Raw genomic sequence first — 27,641 nt, forward strand, 5'->3', positions numbered from 1 at the left:
CTTAATTTTATTTTGAAAGGACAAAAATATAATAACCAGGATATAGAAAGCAGAGAGGAATGTCATGATAGGAAAACAAAAAGCGACAAAAAGAAAACCTTATAAAGAACATTTACATTTGTATGCTTTAAAAATTCTTTAAAATATGAAGTTTCAATAAATACTTCAATACATTTAGGCATGCGGATATATTTTTCAGGATTTACATTTTATTACAGTATAATTCATAAAATGACTTTTTCATCTTCATTATTGCACTTACGTTGTGATGGGTTCGTCCTCAAAACCAGTCACATGCATAAGATCATAAAGGTTACAGGTCAAACTAACGTCATGTTCAGGGTGGAGGAAAATCTACAAGTCACACTTTAGATTCTACAAATGTCAAACAAAGAGGTTATTTAAAAAAAAGCAAACACAAAAGGGACTGAGAGCAGTGTGCGGGAGTTACCGAGCAAAGTCAAATACCTGCTGCCAAGCTTTACGGTTACACGTGATCGAAAAGAAGTTTAGTGTGTGATTGTAGAGAAGTCACAGTCACACAGCCTGAGCCAGGATGTTGTCGCAATGCGTGCGAAATGTTCCCTGTCACGATGGTTTTAACGCTTAGCAGCAGTCTATTCGGATGTCAGCTGTGACTCTGTACGTTTTCAGCAGGTTTAACACCGAGAGAAATGCCCCCTATTCGCTCTCTTGTTGAGTTAGATGAGGAGATCGATACCAGTCTCCCGTCTGTGCGGTCAACGCGAAGCTACAGTCCGCAGCCGGTTCGCTTAGCTTAGCACAAAGACTGGAAACGGGGGGAAACTGCTAGCCTGGCTCTGTCCAAAGGTAACAAAATCTGACTACCAGCACCAACAGCTCTTATCTGATTGGTTAAATCTGTACAAAAACCAACAAGTTGTGGTTCTACCGGGACGAAGGGATTCTCCTGGATAGTGTAACGATGGTGGAGGTCTGTGATCCCTCGTGGGTCCCACATAGTATTTGGACAGGGTCACAAAATCTGACGGTTGTAATTTATAACACAGAAATCAAATCTGTGACACATCACATTCAGTGAGAGGATCAGCGACGTATGGAAGCTCATTTCCAACAGTTAGAAAACAAAGTTGGTCATGATAATATGTATTTATATTCATGGTAATTCAGAATTATTAATTAGTGAATCAAAACTAAGACAAAGTCAAAATAATGACGTTTTATCTCATTATTATGAGTTAAAAAGTCAAACTTTTGACAGTGAGTCAAAATAATGATACCAAGTCATCATTTTGAATTTTTCTCTCTTAATTTTGATTTAGGTGAGAGTCCTCGTCAGACACTACAGTTTTCTGCTGTCACACGTGTCAGGGACCTTTTCCTGTTTCTCGTATCTATTACAGGGTCAGTTTTCGGCGAACAGCTATGACAGTTTCTGACCCTATCTAAAATGTAAATCCACTATAGGGACCCCGGTTGCCGTAACACCTATTAAAATAAAGTTTGTTAAGCACGATGAAATGACATGCACTGGCAGTAGAGCTGAAATCCTTCATTTTGTGTAACATAGTCCAACAACGGGACATAACATGTTCATTGGCGAGCTTCAGGGGAACTTTGGACAGAGCAACGTTGGCCGTGTGTTAGCCCACCGTTTCCAGTCTTTGTGCTACGGCTCTCATCCCACTCTCAGCGAGAAAGAGAATAAATGTTTAAATTTCCCAAAATGATCAACTATTCCTTGAAACGAAGCCATGCTACTCAGTGCGTGACTTGTCAAGTACAGCGAAAATGTGAGTTTAATCTTTTCAGCTAAAGACTGGTTTGACACAATTCATACATGGTAAGAAAAAAAAAAAAATCACACACAACAAACTCAAACAACAACTGCATGAAGGAAGTAAGTAACTAAGCTTGGAAAACAAAAAACAAGGCAGTGGACACAGAAACAGAGAGAGAGAGACTCAGGTAAATAAAATGACAGGAAAAACAACAAACAAAATAATCAAACATCAGACACGATCCAAATGTTGTGGAGAGCAGGAGGCTGCGTCTGTTACCAGCAGAGGGCGACAAAGTTTTAGACGTCAGCTGAACTAATCTCTGCCAACCAACTTTGATACGCCGCATTTAAAAGCTCCTTTATCGCGTCTCCAACGATGCTCCACATCTGGAGTCTGTTACACACCCATCGGCCACACCATTAAAACCAGATACGGGTTTCAATGGTGTGGCTGATTGGTGTAGGTGTGTTGCTCTTCGACACTAAAAGGGCGTCATCATGAACATTTCCCCACTTCCTCAGCGTTTTGTTTTTTTAATCAACTCGTGAATGAATGCCCGTCACAATTTCCTAAAACCCAAGGCGACGGCTACAAACGTCTTGGTTTTGTCCGACCAACAGTCAAAAACCAAAATATCTTCAGTTTACAGTATAAAACAGAAAAAAAGCAGCAAATCGTCCTGTTTGAGATCCGCAACCAGAGAATAATCTTTGCTTGTAAAAAACAACTTTAATGATTAACCGATTAACCAATTACTCTTCTGCCAAATCGATTCAACTAATCGTTTCAGCTCTAATCATAATATTGAAAAGTAGAGATCGACAGAAGTCATGTTGGGGATCGGTTTCTGCCCCTGTTCACCATCACCGCCAGCTTTTTTAGTTTCCTTTTTGTCATGTGTTGCTGGGCATGGAAGAGTAATTTAACAGAGGACGACAGCAGTGGAGCTCATCATTCATCCCGTTTTAAAAACACACATTAAAATATTACTGTATATCCATTCGTCCATTTTTCCAATTCAAAAAAGTGACAGTAAAAACAGCCAATCAGAAGAAAACGACCAAAGTTAGATTCAAGTAATCATTTATATTTCAATAGGCTCTGGAATATAAATGTTTATATATATATTTTTTTTTAATATTACTTATTTGTCAAAATACTGACCTGGTGTTAACGGCATCTTTAGAAAAGGAAAAGGAGAAGATGCACAAGTCAACAGGTGATGTTTGTTATGAATGAGGAACGTGCTGACGTTTCCTCCGTTGGTTCATAACTGACAAACTCCTAAATCTCTGGAAGTAACGCTCCCGTCAGCCGTGGCTTCAGGCCGCTTCCTGCATAGCTGAAGCAAAGCGACCAGCCTCTGCCGTTTCAGAAATTAAACAACGGTCAATTTACTCTGTATTCCTCGTCCAGCTGGGCTGAGCTGGAGCAGTTTATTTGGATCAATATCCTAGCATGAACTTTCTCACTTCGATTCTGCAGTTCTATCAGCTACAGCATGTTCAACTAGATCAGGGGTTTTCAGAAACTGAAAACGTGATGATTCTCAGCCAAGTTTTTTCCATGATTTCGGAGTGGATTTATGGATGCTTATTTTCAAAGGATGTGGTCGCACCGGACCTTGGAATACGTTTATCACGTCCGTGTTCAGAGTACGATTTTTGACGCTAATTGTGGCGCGGAGGGTTTAAAGTACATTAATTTTCTCCATGAGCTGAGTCTGGGCCGACCCGACGGTCTGAAAACCTCTGAACTAGATGATGGGAGATTCAGAGTGGGTTCGAAATCCTTCCTCCGAAACCCCTTCCTCTTGTTGTATCATATTTTCCTTTATATGTGTCTGTTTCTAGACGCACTGTATCTATCTATTATCTGAAAAGGGAAAATGCTAAAACGGGCGCGGCTGATTCTCCAAATACACAACTCAATGCTGGTTTTGGAACGCTTTCCACCGGGATGATGAAAATGGCCTAACCAACAATCTTATGGCAGCTCCACCTCCAGTATGTAGCAAATTAAAGGAATAGGTCAACATTTTGGGAACTATTCTTGCCGAGAGTCTGATGAGAAGACTGACTGAAGTCTCATTTCTGTATGCTAAAGCCACAGCCAGCAACTGTATTTCCCAAAATGTGAGAATACTCCTTTAAGTGAGTGGGAATTGTCCTATCCTGCACACATGCTTCGGCGTTTTGATGTACTGAAATATACAGTACAAAATGTGAAAGCGCAGAGAAAACATTTTTAGTGAGGGTCTGAATGCTTCCTGTGTCACTGAAAATGAGAGAAAGGTAAAAACAAGACACTCGCTTCCTAAAACAAACCCATCACAGCAAGCTACAGTACAGTACGACTCCGACACGTAGACTGATTCAACGAGAGGTTAGAGGTTGTGTCCTCGCCGAGAATGCAACAGCAGCGACATAAAAAAAAAAAAAAAAAAAGATTAGTGGTCCATGTTTGCAAACAACATGCAGAAGTATGAAAAGAAATTCTGAGCCGTTTTCTGATATTTAAAAAAAAACAAAACAAAACAAAAAAAACACGGTTTTTGTTCAAATTGCACCAAGGTAATTCCAGGTGATTTAACCCTGGCTTGTCCGCTTGACTTGAGCCATCGTATCTCTTTGTTTTGGCTCCACGCATCCATAAAAGATGAAGTTTAAAAAAAAAAACAAACAAAACATTTCTTCCAATAAGCTGAGCTAGTTTTCCCAGTCAGCGCATGGAAGGCCTTCATCCTCGGACTCAGACTCCGGCGAAGCCTCTTTGATCCTCCTCAGAGCCTCGTGGATGCTGCGGGTCAGGGCGTCGGCCGAGTGGGGGAAGCCCTTGGCGTGGCGCTGCTGCTCCGGCCGGGTCCGTACCTTCCGCAGCCTGACGCCCTGCCTGATCTGAGCCAGGATGTTGTTGCTGTCGTCGTCCGGGTCGGGGGCCAGGACTCGCAGCTCTGCCTTCCTCAGGTGGAAGCTGCCCCGCTTGAGGGAGGCCAGCACTTCGTCCATGGGGGAGCTCGCTGCGGACAAACGCCGACGCGACAGTTAGCCTCACATACACTCTGCAGGGTGTAATAAGGGTTTTAGTCTGCAAACAGATACGCCGGACTCTGTGATGCCGCCAGTGACCACAGGTGTCGCCAAATCAACCGGGACTCAAATCTCAAGGAATATTAGTTTAAAGCAAACACTTTTAATTTGTTATCACAGAGGTCAGAAGATTGCCTCCTTACCTCTCCTCCACTGCGAGGAGTCCAGCGAGGCCGTCTTCCTCAGCTTCTTCCTCGCCGTCAGCAGCTGACTGCTGTCAAAGAATCGGGGGGAAAATGGAGCCAGGGGTAGCGGGGGCGATTCGGAGTCGCATTTATGTTGCCTCACCGGGCTGTCTGCGGGATTCTTCTCCCCGTCCTCGCCCTGCTGCTGGTCCTCTGAGAGAGGAGGCGGTGGAGGAGGCGGCAGAGGTGGGGGAGGAGGGGGAGGGGGAGGAGGAGGGGGTGGAGGACCCAGTGAAAGGACAGATGGCGAAGCTGACAGGGGAGGCAGCGAGAGGAAAGGAGGCGCGTAGTCGAGATTTTCAAGCTCAACTGTCGGTAAAGACACGCTGTCACAGCTGCAGGCATCGGGCGGAGGAGGGGCAGAGAGCCGCGGCAGGTCTGAGATGCAGTCGGTCTGAACGCTGACCGCCTGGGTGTCGGGCGGCTGTCCCGCTCTCCTCCGACCGTGCGTCTGACTCAGACGCAAGCGGCTGGACTTCAGAGTCACCTGGCCTGGATACCGCTGTATGGGGAGTAAACAGAGGTGACCACCGATGCAGAGACACGAGGGTCCAGTGACAGCTGCTCTTCAGGAGAGGCGTTGAACATCACACAGCGACTGTCTGAGTTCTCACCTGTTTGAGGCTGCGAAGCCTGTCCAGAGTCCTCTGCCTCTCTTGACTCACTCTGGCATTTCGTTTGGCTTCATCTTCTTCCTCAGCTTCTCCTCCCTTTACAGGTAACAACAAAGTACATTTGATGTGGCGGTGGGATTGTTTTTAGGTTCTGGGGAGCTTAACTCTGGTGTGTTTGCCTATTAAGTGCAGTTTGACCAGGCTGGTGTGAAAAAGCCGTCAGTCCAACCCCAGTGTGGATGAAACAACTGGACCCAGACCGATATGCTGTGCGCGCATCCTATCAGATGCAGCCACAGACTCTGATAAATCTTTGAGTCTTACCTGTTGCAGTGCCTGAAACGAAGTGCTGTCAGCAAGGCTACCTTGGCGCTTCTGTATCTTCTTGTCGTGATTGACAATACAGATTTCCTGCGAAAGGAAAAAAAAAAAAAGACACATAAATCATAAAGTCCAAAACAGCTGCACTTTCCAGAGATGTCTTCAAAGGGCCACCAGCCACGACGGCTCAAACCTGACTTCATCGCAGTGCTTACCTTCTTGTTTTTGAGGTAGACTTTCTTGGCAGTGATGCGACCCCGGCGGGCCTCGAGCTGCCGTGTCCTCTGCTGCAGGATGCCAAGTTCTTCTTCTCTGAGGGGCGATGGCGGCGTGGCAGGGTCTTCTACGCCCTTCATGGCATCGGGGCTCTCAAAGGCATCGTAGTACACCACCTCATCCTGTTGCTCTGGTACAACATCAGTACAGATTCAGCTAAACGCTGCCTTGTACGGGTCCTTAGTTCAAAAAGCTGGTATAAAGCACCTGACGACTAATTGCTGGTTAGGCATGTTAGGGTATTAGAGGCATGGGGAGAGGAGGTGCTCTCGGAAGAGATGAGTCCTCAAGAGACTCTTGAACACGAGATGGACGCCCCTGCCCTGATCACGTTTGGTAGCTCAATCCACCATCGGGGAACCATGAACGAGAACAAGCCTGGACTGTGACTGCCTTGCGCGCAGTGACGGCAATGCCAGACGACGTTCGGAGCATTGGCCTGTCTGACTGAGTTCAAGTACATGGGCGCAGACCCAGAAGTCACTCTGAAGGCAAAGGGCAGCCAGTGGAGGTCACTAGGCAGCGGGGCGTCATGATTTCACTACCGGATTTTGAAGCCAGTAAAACATTTGATAACATTTTTAGCATTAACACAAATCAAACTTTTCTGATCCCTTAAACGAGGTTTTTAAGGAATTGTGACTGATATGCACTGAGTGGCACATTTTGCGGTGGGAAAACCCATTGGTCAGTGTCGTCTGGCGAAAAACTTTGTGATGGTAACAATTTCTAAGTCACCTCAAACGTTTCTTTAGCAAACACATGTACTGCAAGCTCTTGTTATTTAATCAGCCCATATCTAGGCCAGTATCAACATACCGTGGGGTCCAAAGGTCTGAGACCATTCTTACCATCCAAGCGAATGGGAAAGTGGTCTCAGACCTTTGGACCCCACGGTATGTTGATCTACAATAAGCAGAGCTTCAGTCCGTGAGCCACACAAAAACAAACTGTGATGAAAGAACACATCAGACGCTCACCTGTCATCTGCCTGCGCAGACTCTGCAGCTGAGCAGTGAGCAGCAGCTCCTCGCAGCGCAGCACCTCGGCCTGAATGTCATACAGCTGCAGCTGCAGCTCGTAGTACAGCGCCTCCAGCTGGTCCAGACGCAGCATGGCGTCCTCCCCACCCTGCAGACTCTGCATCTGGATCCACAGCCGCACGATTACATTAGTCTTCCACAGGCCAAAGGACATAAGCTATAGATTGGGTGATTTTCCAAAGCGCCTTGCAGCGCTACCTGACCGTGCATTTATTTTTCACATGAGCGGCCCAGTGGAAATTGAACCTGAGGCGGTTTTCCTGTTCTCTCCGGGTGCTGAGCTTCACCGCTCCAGCTTACACCAGGTAAATAGCAGTTTGTGAGAATTTTCACATGTAAAGCAAACACTTGACCCCGACAGTCATTCCCAGTGAGTCACTTCCGCTGCTGTAGACCAGGATGTTATTGACTCCATTACAGGATGTCTGAGCCATGAGCTCATTTTTTCTAACACGGCCATTAATCTAGCTTTTTTCCACTTCTCTCTCAAACGTGTCCATATTCAAGTGTGTGTGTGTGTGTATGTGTGTGTGTGTGTGTGTGTGTGTGTGTCTCCCAGTCGCGACACTCACTGAGCATCACAAGCTCTTTAAAAACACACCCAGATGAACTTCACAATGTGACACACACACACCTCTTAGTCTATATGAGTGATGCATTTTCAACAGCGTGTTGTGCTTTACCTCCTCCTTCAGACCGTGTTTCCTCTGCTCCAGGCAGATTTCTTTGGCCCTCATCAGCTGCAGAGTTTCTCTGGAGACAGCGTACTGCAGCCGCTCCATGCGCTCAACCGCTGCTGCCCACGCCGCCTTCCCAAACTTCCTCTGGTCAGAACGCATACGCTCATACAGAGCTGCAACGCATACACAGATTATGACTGTCAGAAATGGAGTAGAGCTCCGACAGTTAGTCGGTCAATGGGTTAGTCGATCAGGGGAGAAAAAGTTTCTGATAGTAGTTCATCTTCATGGGTCAAGAAAAATGCCCACATTCTCTGATGTCAGCTTCTACTTTGTGAAGATTTCTTGCTTTTCTCCGTCTTACACACCTGTAAACTGAATATCTCTGAGTTTTAGACTGTTGGCCAGACACACAGGGACATCTGAAGACGTCACCTTGGACTCTGGGAAACTGGGTTGGACATTTTTCACTGTTGGACTCAAAACCCAGTAAAGTGAGACCTACTCCGTGCCTAAACAGCAATGTTTCTTTGCATAGCTGAGGTTTGGGGATTAAAATACTGTTGGAGCAAGAGGGGACTTACAGAAATCACTCTGGTATGTGAGACGTGAGACATGAGGATCTGAGACAATCTCAACGTAGGGTTTTAAATGCAATTTGCTATGGAGTAACACTCAATACAAAGGATCAAAGGTCGCAGAAAAGACAAAGCCTCACGCTGGTTTATAAAGAGAGGAAATGCGTCCTCTCTGTGTTTACCTTTCTGGGCTCGAGTCGTGGTTTCAAAGAACTTGACAGTCAGGTCCTGTATGGAGAGCACGGCGGCGTGGGCCTTCTTCTGCCACTCCTCGTCCTCCTTCCTGAGGCTCTCCACGCGACGCGGACCCAGCCGCTCCGTCTCCAGAGAGATCTGATGGGGTTAAAGCAGCTCGTTAAAGCCGGTCAAATATCCAGCGTTTGCATCAGCGCAGGTAACGAGGTTCGGCCCGTATAGACCAGGGGTTTTCAAAGTCCGACACTGTGGGACACCCACAGACAAAATATCCTCTCTACTCTGTGTTGTGCAACCAAAGTTTATATTAATGGATTTTGTCACTCCTATGATCATTTCTGTCTTAACTCTATTTGGTAGATAACCATGGCCTGGGTTTTGGGGGAGGCAAACGAAGAGTTGCCATGGTTTCAGCGAGTTCGCTGTCGGCTCCAACTTGAGCCCCGTTTTTTTAGGTTTGACTTGTTTACTTTTTGGATAACTGGCACCAACAAAAGTATCCTGAAACAGCCATTAGAAGCTCCTGCTTGCAGTGCCTGCGCGGATGGACAGACAATCATCACTGGAACACTTTGATACCGAAGAAAACCTCATGAACATCATTCACAAGTCCTGGAGTTATTAGGAGCATCTTTTTCGCCACGATTTCTAGGCGGATTTATGGATGTTTATTCACGATGGACATCGCAGACAATGATATCCTCCAGTGTCACACTGAATCCAAAAATAGAGTTGTACTGCAAACGTTTGGGCTACCTGCTGGCAAAGTACAGCGTGAAAACATGTTAATACAAAACCTGAAGCAAACAGACATTAAAAAATGGACCTTTCTTCAAATGTTTCTGCTACTTTTTATGTCATGAACTGTTGGGTGCCCAAACACTTGCGCTTGGCACAATTACGGTTTACTTTTTTCGATTTTCAGTCCATGAAATACGAAGCACATTATCATTTGAAGAGAAGTTAAACTTATGCACACAACTGTGTGTATCATGTCTGCGTGTTCAGATTTAACCGGGTTATGACTCCAAGCAGGAGTAGTATTATTATTCGGAAATCAAGAGCTAACAGTTTTAAAGTACCTTAACTGCCTCCATGAGGTTTGAGTCACAATAACTAACTTCCTGTTTTTTTCCTTTTAAACTAGCGTGCACCCGTCCCTTTCACCTCTCCCCACCACAGCTCACATCACAGTTTGAAAACCCTGGTGTGGATCAGTCACTACAGTGCTCTGTAATCCCAGCCCCTTACAGCAGATGGTGGTAATAGTGCGAGGTGACCAAAGGCATGCCTGTGCATGTTTTTTGTTTACAGTGACACTAACCCAGTGTCCTACTGGGCTACTATAAAAGATCAAAGGGAAAAAAAAAATCTCTAATAACCACAGGAGAAAAGTTTGAATGCGCTCAGGAAGGGGTTCACATTACGTGGCACAACATCACATGTCCACCGGAGTTCACTCCTCAGAGCTCACCGGCTCGTGTCAGGCCTTGTGAAAAGAGTGAGAAACGGGGAGAAAGCAGTGCCACGTGGAGTCCCGTCCTGGGAGCTGACTGAGAAATACAACCCCCAGGAACAAAATGTACACAGACTTAAAGCTGAGCGCCCTGTGAGGGCCCGACGCACATACGCTCACATATTAATATCTCAATGTAAAACAGATGTGCTCCCACATAAACAAGGCATCGCCAACAAACCTCGAAGGTCTTGATTTACGTTAGCCAGCATACTCCATGCTTTGTACTGTGAGTGTGGGTCTGCACGTGAGACACAAGAACAGGGAGTGGTTTTTGGGGTGAAACCGGGAGCGAGTGGGGGAGGAGAGATTACATCAGAGACCAGAAAGAAAAAAAAACTTTTTTAAATATGAGGAACGAGAGAAGCAAAAAGAAAAAGCATTAAAGTCAAAATTTAACTTGGGTCCCTTTTAGCCATGATCTCACGGTTTAGGTATCCTTCAGCAGAAAGCATACAGTACAGTATCTAAGCTATGAAGGAGCTGCACCTACATGTGAACAAATCTAACCCCAGTCCCAAATTTAACACCCACAGGGCACTAAATGGACGAGACCTTTGCCCTTAGCAGATCAATCAGACCTGGTGACATGTCACACTGTCCATGACACTAGAGGCATTCAAATCCACCTGTGTTGTTGTTGTTGAAGTTCCATTTGTCCCTGCTAACCTCTGGGACAAGTTGAACTGAAACAAAACATCTCTGTATCAAAGTGGCCCTTGATTGTCACTCTGTTCGACTGGTTTTATGCAAAGCAGAGAGCATCTACGCACGCTACTGGCAAAACGGATCTTCTGTTTTCCGGTACATATTCAGTAGCCCGAAGATTGTTGGAAAACGACAGAGATCAGAATTAGGAATTTCTTTAAATTCATATTGTTTGCTTACACTTCGATGCATTACATACTGTCTGGAAGTATGGGGAATTTCAAATCATATTTTTAGACTTCAAAAGGAGAGCCATAAGAATTGTAAATTAAACGACTTATCAAGATCCTGCTGTCTATTGAACGAAAGGCTCTTGAAACCGTACTTATCACGTGTTAAGTCAAAAACGAATTAAAGCCGGTAAAGTATCAAAGGAATCAAAGTAAGAGAAGGAATAAGGAATATGCATGTTTAAAAGAGCTCTCCACTGATTTATCACTGCAGTCTTACAACACTGTCCAACTCACAATGGACAGGTTAAAACAAAAAGGATCAAAACCGATGGCGGCAGAACCAGACATGTCGCCTTTTTTTATTCCCCACATTCTTCTTGCTCGTCAAAACCTGGCGCCTGCATTACCCGCTATGTAACTGTGTCCGGTAAACTCACTTCTTTCTAACTCCACGCCCCCAGATTGTTTTCATTTTCAAGCTGGCAGTCTTCAGCCCCCACCTTCACACTGCTCCCTCTGGAGCCACACAAGGCTTTATACTACTTTTTTCACACCTGTAAACAGACAGGTGTGTAAATTCAATCAAGTTACTCTTTAAAAAACAAAAGGTCACAGGTGGTATAAACAAATTATTCAGGGCTGCAACAATTGATTGTTTTCATTACTGATCAATCTGACAATTATTTTCAACTACTCATTTAATTGTTTGGTCTGTGAGACATCAGAAAACGCTGAAAAATGCCCGTCACAATATACTACGGCACGAGGTGACGTCATGAAATGTCCAAAAAGCAAAAATATTAAATGTACGAAATTTACTTTGGCTTTCTTACGTGAGAATGTAAGATTAAAACAAATCAGTGAATTCTCACATTTGAGAACCTGGAACCAACAAATGTTTTGCTTCAAAATTTTTTTGTAAAATTTACTTTAATTTTACTGTTGATGTCAAATAGGCTTTGTTTTGTAAAGAGGGCGGCCGCAGTGAGCTGCATCTTCACTTGGTCTGTATAAAATCTTCACGCCATGTAGTATCGTGTCTGGCTGTGCTGTTGTTGTTGTTGGGAGTAACCGCCTTTGTGTTGTGATTTTTTTGTTCTTTTATCCCAGTTGTCGGTGCAATTTATTTCAGACTGAAATAAATTTCAATTTTGAAGAAGAAGACAAGATCTGTTGTGCAAAACTAAGCAATAACTAAAAGTGAGCAGGTTTAATAAAAGCCTGTAAAGCTGCTCTGCAAACAAAGTGACACATTTCTATGAAAACTGCGGAGTGTAATACACACAGGATGACTTGATGGATTATCACAGCGAGAATCGTCTCTAAAGCACTTTCCCTCTCAACTGTGGCCTCCTGGCGTCATCTGGCTACCTGACCTAACCCCTGCCTCATGAATAACACACGACTCCTACTGCATACAATGTAAACACCGTTCGTTCATCCCTACTCGTAATCCTACAGCGTGAGACGGACTGAGGAGCGATAAGGTCACTGAGAACACTTCTGTACACCTGAATGTTGATTTTGAGTCGCACCTAATCACAATAAATTTTGTACCTTAGTTGCATGGATCCTTTGAGACACGGTCCAGTGTGGTAACCTGAGACTCTCATTTTCTCTGTTAAGTGTTAGGATGTCTGTAAGTACCAGTAAACAAACCACATAATTAAGTATAGTATCTGTTTTCAAGTCATCCGCCAACTTGTTTTTTTACTACTCCTCTTGAGGCAGCGGGGAAGACGCGACCGAACGACGTCCTGTAACACCTCTGGTTAACAGCTGCTGGTGACGAAACACAGATGTGACAGACTCGCTGAAAATAGAAGTGATGCAGGTTCCCGCGGTAAAGTGGTGCGATTACAGCATGGACACCGTCATGGTGGCCCTTATCTCATTTGGTTAAAATAACACATAAAGGCCTTTCTGTGAGTAACACAGTGTTAGACTAGAGGCAGGCTTTACTAGGCAGCTGCTACTACTTAGTTCCACAAGTCTACTGATTTAACAGTTGAGATGATGGCCAGCAAATTGTAAAATATTCTCAATTTTTTCTTATTGTCAACGAACCCATTTGAAGTCCAAAAGAAAACAATAAATTGATACAATAAAAAAGTAGCGTCTGTGTAGCTAAGGCCTGTGGCGTAGAGCTCCGCTGGGTGAGATAGGCACTGACCTTTATTTTGAGTCTGAAAATACCACATCCAGCTGCTGAAAATACTCGATAGTGCACCAAATGGGTATTAATCCGCTGCTGAAAATAGTCCCAAACAAATGCACTTTTTTCTCTTTTTTCAGTGACGTTTCCTAAAAATGATAGTGCCCAGCTGTTTGAGGAAATTATTTGGGCTTTTTTAGAAATAAAACTATACATTTGTGACCCATTTTACAAGATATACCTCCTTCAGTGAGAATCAATGGTCTTGGGGCTGAGAGCGTCAGACAGGGTAGGGAAGTCCAAAATTAAAATGCCTGCAAATGTGTAAATGCGACTAATTTCTAGTTCCAGCTTCTGAAATCTGAGGATTTTCTGCGATTGTGAAATACGATCAATAGTGAATTAAATTGGGAGCTCAGCGACAGTATCCAGCCCTACTATTAACTTCAATCCACGTCATTGATTCACTTAATTTGCTTATTATGTTATATGATATTTCAAAATTTGTGTAAGATTTGCTTGGGAGCTGCACGTAAACACAACAGGTGTTTAAGGGGCCGCCGTGACAACTGTTGCCCAGGTAATAAATACAGTCGATGTGAAAACAGTAACTGGAGCTCAATGTGTTAGAAAACTATCCCAGACTGAGAAACCACATTTTTTATTCATGGCTGGACTCTGACCTTCCAGGCAACAGGACACCCACACCGCACCACTCCGACAATAGGCCTGTCCCACCGTGCACCATTCACCAAAATACTTGACACCCTTTGTTGTTGATTCATTCAGGTGATCGTTCATTCCGCATTGTGTCCATCTGCTGCGTCATGGCCTGATTCAGTTAAACTGAGATGTCTGCAACTGAGTCAAGTGGAAAAAGTTTAAAAGGTAACATTTACAGAAAGACACAGCTGGATATTCACGCTAGCGCTGCGATGATTAGTTGATTAATTGATTAGTTGGTCAACAAAAAAAAACAGTGCTTTCCGCTCTTCCATTGCGAGGATGTGATGCTGTTCTGTTTTTCATCGTTGTAAACTGATAATCCTTTGGTTTTGAACTGTGAGTCTGACAAAAGTCATCTGAAGACGTCGACTCTGGCTCTGAGAAATTTCATACGTGAGAATTTGCTGCTTTTTTTCTGTTTTATGTGATAATAAGCTGAATATCTTTGGTTCTCGGACAAATCAAGCGATCTGAAGATCAGACTTGGACTCTAGGAAATTGTGATGGACATCTTTAACTATTATTCTGACACTTCATCGACCGAAAGATTAATGGATGAACCATTTAATCAGGAAAACAATCAGCAGATCAATCAATAATGAAAGTGACCATTGGTTGTAGCCCTAATTAACTGTAAAACTCTTCCCGTGTAGCCTCTGAATACAAAAACCTTGAAATACCAAAGCTATAAAACACTTCATAAACCCCTGATATAATCAGCACTCCCTCTACTCTTTGACGCCTCTGATCGACATTATTGAACCTTTACTCCAGCTCATTATAATGAGGAGTCACATGTAATCACACTTGCAGATAAAGTCCGAATAGGTTGTAATTCTAGCGAGCAACTGATACTCAGCTGCAGCTCTCGTCTTTTACCCATCTTTACCTTGGTGGCATCAAGTAGGCTGCAAACTTCATGTAAATTACAGTACCCTGTGTCCTAATTCCTGACGCCCTCCCCTTCGCTTTCTTCACGAAGGAGAGAATCTCACTCACGATCCACTGACTCATCAGCTTGGGAGCAACCAAGCACCTCTGCCAGCATCAAGGATTCATTTGCATACAGCTTTGTTTTCAGCCGTTGGATCGCCCCGAGGGGAGCAGGTGGTAAAGCTGGAAACTTTCGCATCGCACAGAGTTCAGATTCCCAGGAAGAGCCATGAAGCACATCAGAAACAAGCAGAGTTAAAAGTGACTTCAAGCATCCAAACATTTCTTCTTTCGACACGACATTTAAGTGTCTCACCCAGCAGCTGCACAGATTCCTGACATTTAAAGAACATGGTCACGTAAGAAAGGAACAGGTTATCAGTGTGGCTCAGTGATGTTTTTTTAATTGTTTTTGGATGACAATGGAGCTCCATGGCACAGAGGCATAAGACCACACTGTGTATCAGGGTTTGGATACACGGGCGATACTTGTTAGAAAGTCTTTTGGGATTCGTTGACAATAACAAAAATATATGGTATCGTCAGACTTATCCTATGAGAAAAAGTGCTACTCTGTTTTGGTGATTCTGTGAAATTTCTAAACTTAGATCAGCACCCGCCCAGGAATCCAAATACCATCATTTATAAATAAACACACCTACACAGTCACTTGTGCTGGTTGCTGACACGATGCTGGAAGAGCATGCTGTGTGAGGAATGTGGTTTAGAGAAGGGGGAAAGTACTTACAACACAACAGAGGGTGAATGACTGACACTGTCTATGAGAGAGAAGGAAAGGCAGAGACAGAGATATGGGCATTACGTGTCCACTTGAACAGCACTCAGTACGGTGAAACTTAACATCACTGCACAGTCCAGGCTAACTCAGGCTAACAAGACTCAGACTTTGGCCAAGTTTGGCCACAATTTGTGTCAATAGTATCACTAATTCTTTTCAGAGTCATAACTTTGTCAAACATGATCGCACAGACATGACGCACATATATTTAGATTCAGCGTGACTTACAACTTCCAGGGATATCATTACCTCTGATGTCTAGCGCACAAGCTGCTTAGAAATCGTAGGGGAAAAAAACCTCCCAAACTTGCCTGAGAATCATCAGGTTTTTCATTTCTTCTGTATTAAATTAATGTAGTGGTAGTTGTCTGTGCATCTATGAGTACACTGCAAACAGGAACTGCCTAAAGCAAATTTGGAGTCTTTTTATAGTGACAACTTACCAAAATGTAAACAAGTAAAGGATAATAAAAAGGGGCTTAAGTCGTAGCCACAGCTAACTCACTGTATCTGGCCCCTTTATCTGGATTTTGTGTGATGGTGGTGGTGGGGGGGGTCCGTGTTAGACCTTCAAATCCCCAGCTACACAGTAAACTACCAGCCATTTCAGACACAGCCAAAGACTAAAATATTGTTTCTTCCAAAGTGGAAGCAAATCTTTTCTCAGGTTGTGGACTGTATCATATTGATGCTATTTTGTCAACATTTCCTGGTAATGTCATTTGAGCAACCTTGTATTAAATCCCTTCGATAACAGAAAACATACATTAAACGCCCACAACCACTGCTGGCAGCAGTGAAGCTCTACTGTACGTCAGCAGAAACAGTAGCTGACATTCCTTCACCAGGTCTGGGCGTAGATAATTACACGTCGATACTTCATTAGCTGCTGCTGTTCACTGTTTGTATGTCTATCAAGGCTGGAGATCCATAGTAAGTAATATTAACATATATAATAGTAATATTTATAATAAAAAAAAATATTAAACATGAACTTACCCTATGTAATTAGGGTAAAATAGCTGCTATGTTATATATTTTTTTATAATTCTGTAAATAAATCAAGAATTAATTTTAAAAAAAAACAACACATAATATACATATATAAAAAAAATAAAGTTAAAAGATTAAATACATTTTGGCAGGCTTCACAATATAAACACACACACAAGTACACTTATTGTTATATACAGAAGTCAACACATTCATAACAGTAGAATATGGTAAAATAACTTTTAATGTGAAATGTTATCCCTAATTTCAGCATTTTGTTTCATTAAAATATCCTAAAGCAGCATTAAAAAAAACTGGCATTCTCCACTATTTGAACTGGCCGTGTGCGTATCTATGAGGTCGGGGTAACATGGTAACATTGATAAACGATGTCAACTTAATGAATTTCCAGTCTGGTTTTGTGGTTGGACTGATTGTTGTTTTATGGTGTGAAATTTAATAATTGTAAGTTAGAAAAATCATCCACGATCTATATCACTTGCCTTTGAACAAGTGTACAAGAAGCAAGTAGAACTGTGACCTATTGACCCGACCAGGCATGTGTGTGTGGAGGCTGTGAGACAGTAGAGATTAGCCTGCGGATTTACTTCCCTTTTCAAGCCTCTAATGAAGGAAAACAACGAAGATGGAGTGGAGAAAGAGTATGGAAAACAGAAGAGTGCGCTGAGGCTGCAGAATTACTGAGTGGTTTAGTGGTTGCTGTAATAATACTTATGCTGGTTGTTAAGCCGCTCTGGGCGGAGGGGGGGGGGGGGCCTCTCTGGCTGATCCTCTGCCCTCCAAAGCCCCCGGATGCAAAGCTACAGGGTAGCACAGATCGGCTACTACACCATCACCGCCACATGTAGCCTCGGCCACTAATGCTAATGTCATTACAGTGGGCTTAGACGGGTAGGCTCGATGGAGGACTTTACCATGCAGTGGTCCGGGCCTCATTTACCCAGCACTAACCTCGGCTTTTAAAAAACAGCATTGTAGCTGCTGGAGTACACTGTAGTAGACGGACAGCCTGACACAAGTCAAAGTGTACTCCAGGACAGACCAGTTAGCCGGCTACAGTGAGGTCTAAACCTACTGAAATCAAGCCCTAAAACAGATGGTATTTGTGTGTGTGTGTGTGTGTGTGTGTGTGTGTGTGTGTGTCACCTTAATCTGCTGTCTTCGCAACATTGCCAGTTCCCTCATGTCCCTGAAAGGCTGAAGCAGGTAGTGGTATAGCTGAGTGGTTGCCTCCAGCAGCTCTCCATACACCTCATCCTCCTCAGGGTACACCTGCAGCAGCTCCACCATGCTGTCCATGGCTTTGTGCTTGTCCAACACCTGGGACAGAACACAGAGAGAGGACAGATGTAGCTGGGAAATTAGTGCAGTCAGAGACCCACGAGGTGCAACAGATTCTATCTCAAGCAAGACAAGGCTGGTGTTGGGTTTATTTCTTCAACTGTCAATAAATACCACGAAAAAAACAAAAAAACCCAAACAAACAGGGCTGCAACTAATGGTTGTTTTTTTTATTATCGATTCATCTGCAGATTATTTTCTCAATCAATCAACTAATCGTTAAGTCTATGAAACTGCCCGTCCCAACTTTGCAGAGCTGAAGGTAACTACTTAAAATGTCAAATTTTGTTCAGAACCCCTAAAATATTCAGTTTACAATGATAACTGACAAAGAAAAGCAGCAAATCCTCACACTTGAGAAGCTGGAATCTGCGAATATTTGGCATCGTCTCAAAGTAGTTGTAGATTATTTTTCTGTGGATCGAGTAATTATACGGGGCCCTCAGCACCAAAAATACCAAGAGTTCACCGGCTCCACTTTCTGAAACGTAAATATTTGCTGGTTTTCTGAAACAGAATATTTTTTAGGGTTTTGGTCAGAAAAACAAGACATCGAGACATCAACTCAGGCTTTAGGAGATTACAGAAGGATTTATTTATTTATTTATTTTTATTAATTTGTTTACAATTTTCCTACACAATTAAACAATTAAGAAAGTAATCAGAAGATTCATTTATAATGAAAATAATTGTTTTTTAATTGTTTTTTGAATGTAGTTTTTCCAACATCACTCAAACAGAAGTAAATGGTTCATTTGTTGGGGACCATTTTCAGCTGCTTATTTAGTGATGTAGCGAGTATTAACAGCACCAGGAAGGTGAACTTGGGATCGACTCAAAATAAATTACAATGTGGCTCATTGACGTATTTTTAAAAGTAATACTTAGCGGGATAAATTTATTGTTTGTTTTGGGCTTTTGATGGGATTTGTGGAGAATAAAACAAATATGACCAGACTTATCCTTTAAATACATCCGACTGAGTAGTAAATTTGGCAAACCTTAGACATATTACCAGAAAATATTGTCAAGTGTACCACAAAACAGCTTATTTAATAGCATCACTTATAAGAAATACCAAGGGTGTGATAGCTAGCATTGCTAAGTTTGCTGGCAATAATGGATTTTAGTGTGTAGTGGGTCTAATTCTGACTAATTCACAATTACAATGAGTCCCAAACAAAAGCTCTTTCAAAGCTCAAGGAAAAAAAACTCGAGCCAGTTTTATAAGAACATGAGTAAAGAGTGAGAGAGTCTCCCTATGAGTGCAGGCACACTGGTGTATGAGGTCAGGAATGATACCATAAAATGCACTGTTTGAGTGTATAACAATGAGAATAAATCGGTCCCAACTGTTGCTGATTCATACCATATGTCCAGCTATCCACAGACTGTTCATTGTTCCTGAGATAAACGCTATCAAAACAGCTATTGTACACACAAATACAATTCATCTCCCAGCTCTCTCGCAAACCAGTAGCTCCAATTTATGCAGCACAATACTCCTCCTTCACTTCTTCCTCAGATAATATTGAAATGTTCCACCACCCAATCTTCGTCCAAAGCGGCGCATAAAGTGCTCTTCTCTCTATAGATATGAATAGAGACTCTTATATTAACTCCAGGCTGCTTTTCCAAAGCCCTCCACGTTGGGGACCGGGGAAGACACTGCACGATTCAGCTCAAACACTGCTCCTACTGTTTACCTTGGGCCTGTGTCTCCCTGGTAACCGCTGACCAACCGTACTCCGACTCCCTGCCCCTGCATTCGCAGCGGGCCAGGAAAACCCCTGGGCTAATTGAGCCGACTCCTGCCCGGGCACCAGCTAGGAAAAGCTTTAGCGTTTATGTGCCGTTCTTAACTTATACACTTGCATTCAGACAAACTTTTGGATTTTAATTTTAGAGATAGAAGTGCTGGAGAATTTCAGAATAAATCCCTGACAATGGATCGACATTTTCTTTTACTACTTCCTTTGAAGATGGAGCTGTTGTTTTAATAACAAGACATTCTCGTTTCCTGCCGTAACTGTATTTGAAAAGTCAAATCTGTTTGTTGATGAGAGCTAGAGGGCCTGAGATTGCTTAGTTTGTGAGCTGCTGAGCCTGCACTTCAAAGGCAGCAGGATTACATGTCTTAATCAGAGCCAAAACTATTAGTCGATTAATCAAAAGCAAAAATGCCAAACGTTCTCTCGCCCCAGCTTCCCAAATGGGAGGATTTCTGCCTCTCTTTGTCCAAAGTGATTGTAAACTGAATATTTTCAGGGTCTGGATTGTTGGAAGGACAAAATAAGCAATTTCAATGAGCCACTTTAGGCCAAAGGAAATTGTGATGGGCAATTTTTCTGACATTTTATAAGAAAAACGATTAATCAATTAAAACAAGAAAATAATCTGCAGATTAATCGATAATGAAAATTATTGTTGGATACAGCCATATTTTTAACCTAGAGCTGACATCACCTGGTGAGATGCTGATTGTTTGCAGGCTCAGTGTAGTGGAAAGTTCATTTTAAGTTAATCTAGAAATATTATTTATTGATTTTCAGTGAAATTGTATCGTTAGGACGTAATCATACTGTAATATCGTTTCACCAACTTCTGTCTCAAAATAATGGTTTCCAAGCAAACTGTGATTAAAAACCAACACCATTTGTCACTGAATGTTGTCAGGATATTACTGGAGATTTACGGCACAACGTGGGACAAAATTAACATCCAAAAACTCTACAGTCAAAGGCACCATACGGACTTCTAGACATCATCTTCTTTTAAGTGCCTCTTCATATTTACATAGTTTACGTGTCATTTTAATATTATACAGAAGAAACAATGAGATGATTAATCAATTATTCGATCAACACAAAATCAACCTGCAACTATATTGGTAATCATTTACTTGTTTCAGTCTTTTTCATTCTTTTCAAGGAAAAAACGGACAACATTCACTAGTTCCCGCTCTTCCATTGTGATCACTTTCTGCCATTTTTCTGTTTTACATCATTGTAAACGGAATATCTTTCAGATTTTAAATACCGGTTAGACAAAATGGAGTATGTCATCTTGGACTAAGAGAAATTGTGATTGGCTTTTTTTTTTTTTTTTTGGATATTTTCTACATTAAACAATTAATATAGAAAATAATCAGCAGATAAATCAAAAATTAAAGTAATCATTATTTGCAGCCCTAGTTTTTTTTTTGCTGGCTGGTGGTGACTTCATGGCACTGGCTTTTATTAGTATGTTGTTTAGTAAATGCAGCAAATTTAGTCTCATACTGTACTTGATCTTAAATTTAAATCTGTAAAATGTTAAAATGTCGTTGCTGATAAATCACAACATTTTTACTGACAAAAATACTCGCTAAACATAGGAAAAATTTTAGGGGTGAGTGTAAAATTAAATGTTCATTCTTCACTTTTCCAACTTGCTAAATTTAGCTGTTAAGTCTACAGAGAGCACTCAAATGTGAAACGAGTACATAATTACAGGACATTCTGTGTGATATGAGCTGCAGTATAGCCGCTCCAAGCCTATCATCAGGACTAACTCTTCCAGTTTGTCCTTGCTAAATCTGCTCCGTCTTGCTGGGGCACTTCGCTGTCTGCCTTTTAATTGAAACATCTCACAGGTGGAACACGCCTTGACTGTGATCTGAGTTCTTTTGAAACCGAATGCTATTTAAGAGCCGTGAAAAGCGAAGTGAGCCTGAAAGGGAATACCGGTTATCTTTCCCACAAATATCACTCAATGGCAAGCTTCTTTGCAGAGCTACCACCACCAATGAATCAGCCGAACTCAGACCCACTGCCACATACCCTTTGAGCAATTTGGTTTAATTCGGTACAATGTTTACACTGATGAGCCAAAACCTTATGATGAGCATTGGGCACTCTGACTAGTCTGTGGCAACAGACGGGACAGCCTTCACTGGTTCAAGGCTTGCCCCTCATCGGACCACCATCAGTAGGTACTCACCTCGGCTGAACGGGAGCGCGTCCCGAGCCTTGTCATTTCAGAGGTGCTCTTACTCAGGCGTCTCGCCATAACCATTTGGCCCTTGCCGAAGTCGATCAGGTCTTTAGACCTGCACATTTCTCCTGCATCCAACACGCTGATTACGAGAACCGATCGTTCACTTACCGTCTCTTATATCCCAGAGGTTTACATGTGCCGATAATACAAGATAAATCAACGTTATTCGCTTCATCTGTGAGTGGTCATCATGTTTGGGCCCATCGGTGTAATATTTTTGGCAAACAGATCATGTGCGGAGGTACAAGGGGAGCAACTGTACCTGTAGCCAGCAGAAACAGTCTCAACAGGTAACATGCACCTTGCAAACAATATTACTGCTTGTAGCTCAAAGATATTTAGTTGCCAGTTTATTAGGAACACCCAGCTAAAACTAATGCAGTCTAATACAAAAGTCCTGCAATAAATCCTCCTTCATGATGCTTATAATGTTCAGATTTTGTTGAAACTGTTTCAGAGAGGTGTTGATTCAACTGTATGATCACTTTGGAGGATGCAGTTTGAGGTGCTCTTGAACTCCACTGCATTATACTGAGAGGTATTTCTGATTTTAAGTATCATTGTTGATGTAAATCGGGTGGACAAAACATTAAAAATACCTCTCAGTATAATGCAACACAATTCAACAGCACCACAAACCACAGCCTCCAAAGAATGGGAGACGAGGGAAACTAGTCTGAAATATATGTATGCGCATTTAAATATGTCAAGTTGAGGTCTGGAGGATTTGGACGGACATTTTTCACTGTTTTCTAACATTTTATTGTTAAAATAATCAACAGATTAATCCATAATGAAAACAATCAGTAAAAGTCCTAATTTGCACGGGGGGCTTTTACATGCCCTGTTTAGATTACCCTCACACTCCAGACGCATCAAGCCTATTTTAATCGTGCTGTTCAACTTTATCCTCCCTGCATCACATTTTAATGTTTCATCAGATGTCAGAAACTTTACGTTATCATTACCTGAGAACAACAACAAAGGCACAAGCGAAGCCATTAACGTGTAACCATTAGCTTGCAACGTGTCAGGTTTGCTGTAGGTAAGCTGTTTTTGTATAACAACAGGCCACAGATAAGGAAAAAACTGTAAGTCTGAGGTTGTTGATTGACAGATGTATGCCCTACATTTGATGAATGTTTGCCGAAGTCAGTCCTTATGCATATTTGGCCCAGTTATCATCACACAACACAGGGGACTTCAGATTGAGGCTGCATCTTGTGAAAGGGCACAGCATTGGTTCTCCATCTACTCCATATACAACAAAACCACCAGGCCAGGCCAATCATTTTCTAGAAAATGTCATAATTTAATGCAAAATGCTCTTTATAATGGCCCCCAGCTTGTTTTATTCAATTAACAGTCCAAAACCCCTAAATATTCAGATGAAAAGCATTGCATCTTCAAATTTGAGAAGCTGAAATCAGGAAATTTTGGGCAGTTTTGTTTGAAAAAAATGACTAAAACGATTATTAGACTATCAAAATAGTGTCAATTAAAGTTGTGTAGACTGACTAATAAAATAATCGACTAATCCTTGCAGCTCAACCGTACATTACAGAGACACCTATCATATTACTGTAACTCAAAAGGTCAAATACAGAAAAAGTCTCATTTTGCTATAACAGAGGAAAAACATTCATGTGTCCTCCTTTTCTTCCTATCTCAACATGCTCTTAGATCTAGACAATGGCCTCCTAACTACTGGGACCAGGTCAGCACTCAGCTTGTTATATTACCTGTGGTCAAGGTTTATCAAGAATGGACTTTGTGACCAGGAAAATTGAAGCACGTGCAACCTAATAAAACTGTCCTATAATAAATACTACCTCTGTTGTTGTTTACAACATAGCAGAGTAGAGTTGAAGCTGTAGTTGTCAGCGCTTGAACGGGGTTGCATTATATTTTGATGTGTTTTTAGCGCTTCTTTCAAGGGCCGCAACAAATGATTATTTCCATTATCGATTAACCTACTGTGTGTTTTTCTCGATTAATCGACTAATCGCTTTGTCCAAAAAATGTAAGATAATAATGACGATTGCACATCACCGATTCCCGAAGCCCAAGAGGACATCCTCAAATCGCTTTCTTTTCTCTGACCAACAGTCCAAAGCCAAAAGATATTCCATTTCCAATGAGGAAAACAGAAACAGAAAATAAGAGGCAAATCCCCACCTTAAAGAAACGGGAATATTTGGCATTTTTACTTTAAACAACTCAACGATTAATCTATTTTAGAAACAAATTGCCGAATAATGTTCTGTCAATAAACAAAGCGATTAATTTACTGAACATTTCAGCCCTAGCACCGTCCATCATTTGGGCTATTTTCAGTGCCATTGTGCCATCCTCATGTGCAGATAGACACATTACTTGACCTCCTGTTTCATCCCTGATCTGACAAAATTTTCTCAGCAACACAGAGAATCCAGGAAACTTACCACTGACTAACAGTGGTGTTGTACTGGACTACTCTATACTTAAACAAAACATAAGGAAAACCTTAATAAAAATGTGGTCCAGTTCAGAACCACTTCAAACTACAGCCTCAATAATAAACATATAGTTAGATTAATACCTCTCTGACCTGTCAATCCAAAGTACACATCATTATCTTTGTAAAAGCAGAACTAATGGCTGAGCTGTTGTATTGGAATGCATCCTATTTTACCGACCTCTACCTAAGAAACTGGCCTCTGAGTGCATAACCGAGACATTATGTCATAAATTAATTTCTTCCTGGTCGGGCCAAGCCCTCACCCAGCTGTTTCTGCTTTGTGTGTCAATCTGCAGAACAAAACAAAAGAGGAGGCTGAGACACTTTGCCTGAGGCTTTGTCTCCTCTCAAACACACGGAGCGATCATTACCCCGATCTTACTTAGTCTTCACGGTTGTATCCGCACTGCTCTAGTCGAATTTATCACTTGCGCCTGCTCTAGCAACTAGGTAACATTTGACACATATGCTAGAGACATGAATGAAAATACAGCTTTGCTTCTCACACGCTTGTTGAGCTAAATATATGTCCTCAGGTATCTGGACTAGCACTGAAACAATCTCAACAGCTGTGGTGACATGTCATTTCTGTAACTCCACCTCTAATTGTTCTCCAGTGTTTCTCCCTTCAAAACTGCTCAGCCAACTGGAGTGTGATGTCTGGCCAGGCCCGATCATATTACAGGCCTGCGAAACGCGCAGCAACAGATGGTTTATCACAGAGGGGGGGACAAAGGAAGAGGAGGAGAATGACCGGACCGTGAGGAACAACTGTGCTCTGAAAACTACAAGCTGTATGGGACCAGTCTCAGGGTTTCTGCAGGTTCACCACGTTAAATTTAAGACTTAAGACATTTTAATACCACATAGAACATGTAGTATAAAAAAAACAAATCATTAAATCACATACTAAAAACATTCTATAACTAATGTTTCTCAATACCTTCTAAGGCCTTTTTTTCAGGGGACTGAAATCAGAGCTTGTAAAGACTTCTCAAGACCTTCAGATACCCTGAGCCTGTGGCTGTCCTGTCATTTCTTTAAGGAGTTGATGTGCTTTTATAACATCACAACATCATGTACCAAAGACTTCACATCCTTGGTTCATACACTAAACATCTTCTCTTCAAGCTACATGAAATAAAGATGAGTGGTTTCACCTCTTGCATGCGTCTTTTGGCCCTCTCCAGTGCATCCTCGTAGCCTTTCTGCCTCAGCTCACTCAGGCTCTCGTAGTACTCCTCCGTGTCGTCGCTCTCGGAGAAAAGCACCTGTGAGAGGATCTTCCAGCCGCAGGTGTCCAGGGCATGACCCAGGTACACCTGCAGCTGGTAGCACAGGGCCTCCGTCTCCCGCCGCGACACCCCGGGGCCACCGAAAAGCACCGTCCACACTCCGGACTGCTCCTCCGGGAAAGACGGCAGACACGGCTCTAGGTCCGAGTTGACGGCGCACAGCTGGAGGTGGGCTGCCCTCAGGTCCTGGAAGGAGAACAGCCCGGCCCAGCTGAAGTCCTCGCGGCCGCTGGTCTCACGGTCCCCCGGGTCTGAATCATCCGGGGACAGCGGGACATCCCCGGGGTCCAGGATCTCGATATCCATCGCCTTGGGTGTCAGAATATCCCAGGACCCCAGTGTGTGGCTGACGCACTCTAGTGCCTGTGAACTGCCGGCTTTTAAAGCCTTCCTATCCCCGACAACAGTTTTCATTGTGGGCTTTCCTTTGGGGACGGAGTGTGGTCTAACTTTGCCCGCTTGGCAGACTTCATCTCTCCTCGTCGTGCCGGGGCTTTTTGAGTGTTTTTCTGCCACGGAGGCACCGTGGCCAGGAGGCGTAGTGGCGCTGGGGCTACAGTCGAGGAGCGGGTCCAGAAAAGTGGCCCGTCTCTGCACGGTTCTGTTGTGGCAGGTTATGGCGAACTTCCCCTCGATGTCGTTCCAGGCCACGATGAAAGCAAATTTGTGCCTCTCTTTTTCGTCGAAGACCCTGGGTCGGACGGACACCCAACCGGACTCCAAGTTGTCCTCCATGGTGAATGACATCTCATCCAGCCAGTGAAAAAACACAAGTAGATTAACGTTGGCCAGACAAAAAAAAAAAAAAAAAAAAAAAGAAAAAAAAAATCTCTTCTGATGTCGAGGCTAAAGGCTTCAGCTAGCGAGCTAACGTTAGCGCCAGCTAGAAAAAGTAAAATTCACCGGAGCAGAAGCGAAACAAACCGGCTAAAATTAAACGGCGAAACAAAGGATTTCCAGCTTTGTTTACCCGCAGCCAGCTGTGTGCGAGCCGCGGAGAGCGCAGCTAACGTCGTCGTTATCCCCCCCGAGAGGGTCGGATTTGTGATGCGGACATGAAGAGGTTCACCGGACACCGCGGTGTAAACGCAGCGGGGAGGTCGGCTTCATTTCGGGGCAGATACCGTCGGTTGTCATGACACCTGCCCGCTCACCGGCGCTCGGTGACAACGGCAAAACCCGGACCTCGCAGTTCTTTGTCCGCTCGCAGACAACGCGGCCGCGCGGCGTCACGTGTGAGCCTCTGTTTACAAGCAGTTCAAGGTGCGTGCGTGTTTGTCAAATCCGGGGAGGGATTTCACTGCTGCACCCTGCCCCCTCGTCCCCGATGCTGCCTTCGCGTCCGCGACGAACGTAGTAAACACGACGGCTCTTTAAAAACGTCGTTTCCCAATGTGGTTTTGGTATTAAAAAAGGGTGTCCAAAAACAAATCTTTGGGCGTATTCACCAAGGCGGCGAGGCCAGAGGGGTGGCCACGGTTAGAAGTTGACGGATAGTTGGCTTGGTGATAAACAGCAGCAGTTTGACGATTAACGTGTCTTGTTGAAAAGTCAAACGGCAGCTAGAAAATCAACACAAAGAGACGCCCCCCCCATAAATCCATAAAGTAACCCAGCAACGTCTTCATTTTATAAAGTGTCATTTTTTCTATAAAAGATATATTTTAGGGTAGACATGTCTCAGACTGGAAGGGAC

General features: G+C 43.1%; 1 protein-coding gene across 1 annotated transcript; it reads right to left on the bottom strand.

The window, feature by feature from the left end:
* jmy (junction mediating and regulatory protein, p53 cofactor) lies at nt 1–26,734 on the bottom strand. Its single transcript, XM_040157525.1, has 10 exons — nt 25,811–26,734; nt 17,918–18,091; nt 8,735–8,885; nt 7,978–8,147; nt 7,232–7,397; nt 6,191–6,381; nt 5,979–6,065; nt 5,655–5,750; nt 4,999–5,542; nt 1–4,785 (listed from the first exon to the last, which is right to left on the bottom strand). Exons 1-10 carry the CDS (start codon nt 26,690–26,692, stop codon nt 4,475–4,477), a joined length of 2,772 nt encoding a protein of 923 aa, XP_040013459.1. The 5' UTR covers nt 26,693–26,734; the 3' UTR covers nt 1–4,474.
* Between the last annotated feature and the right edge of the window lie 907 nt (nt 26,735–27,641).

The sequence above is a fragment of the Xiphias gladius genome, chromosome 20 (genome assembly GCF_016859285.1).
Source record: "Xiphias gladius isolate SHS-SW01 ecotype Sanya breed wild chromosome 20, ASM1685928v1, whole genome shotgun sequence".
In the NCBI taxonomy this organism is placed as follows: domain Eukaryota; kingdom Metazoa; phylum Chordata; class Actinopteri; order Istiophoriformes; family Xiphiidae; genus Xiphias; species Xiphias gladius.

Excerpts from the sequence above, each read along its gene's own strand:
- jmy (XM_040157525.1), bottom strand. The coding sequence starts at position 26,692 with ATGTCATTCACCATGGAGGACAACTTGGAGTCCGGTTGGGTGTCCGTC. Across the intron at positions 8,886-17,917 it reads TGCGAAGACAGCAGATTAAG|ATCTCTCTGGAGACGGAGCG; the intron begins GTGACACACACA and ends TAACCCCATCAG. Across the intron at positions 5,751-5,978 it reads CGTTTCAGGCACTGCAACAG|GGAGGAGAAGCTGAGGAAGA; the intron begins GTAAGACTCAAA and ends TTACCTGTAAAG.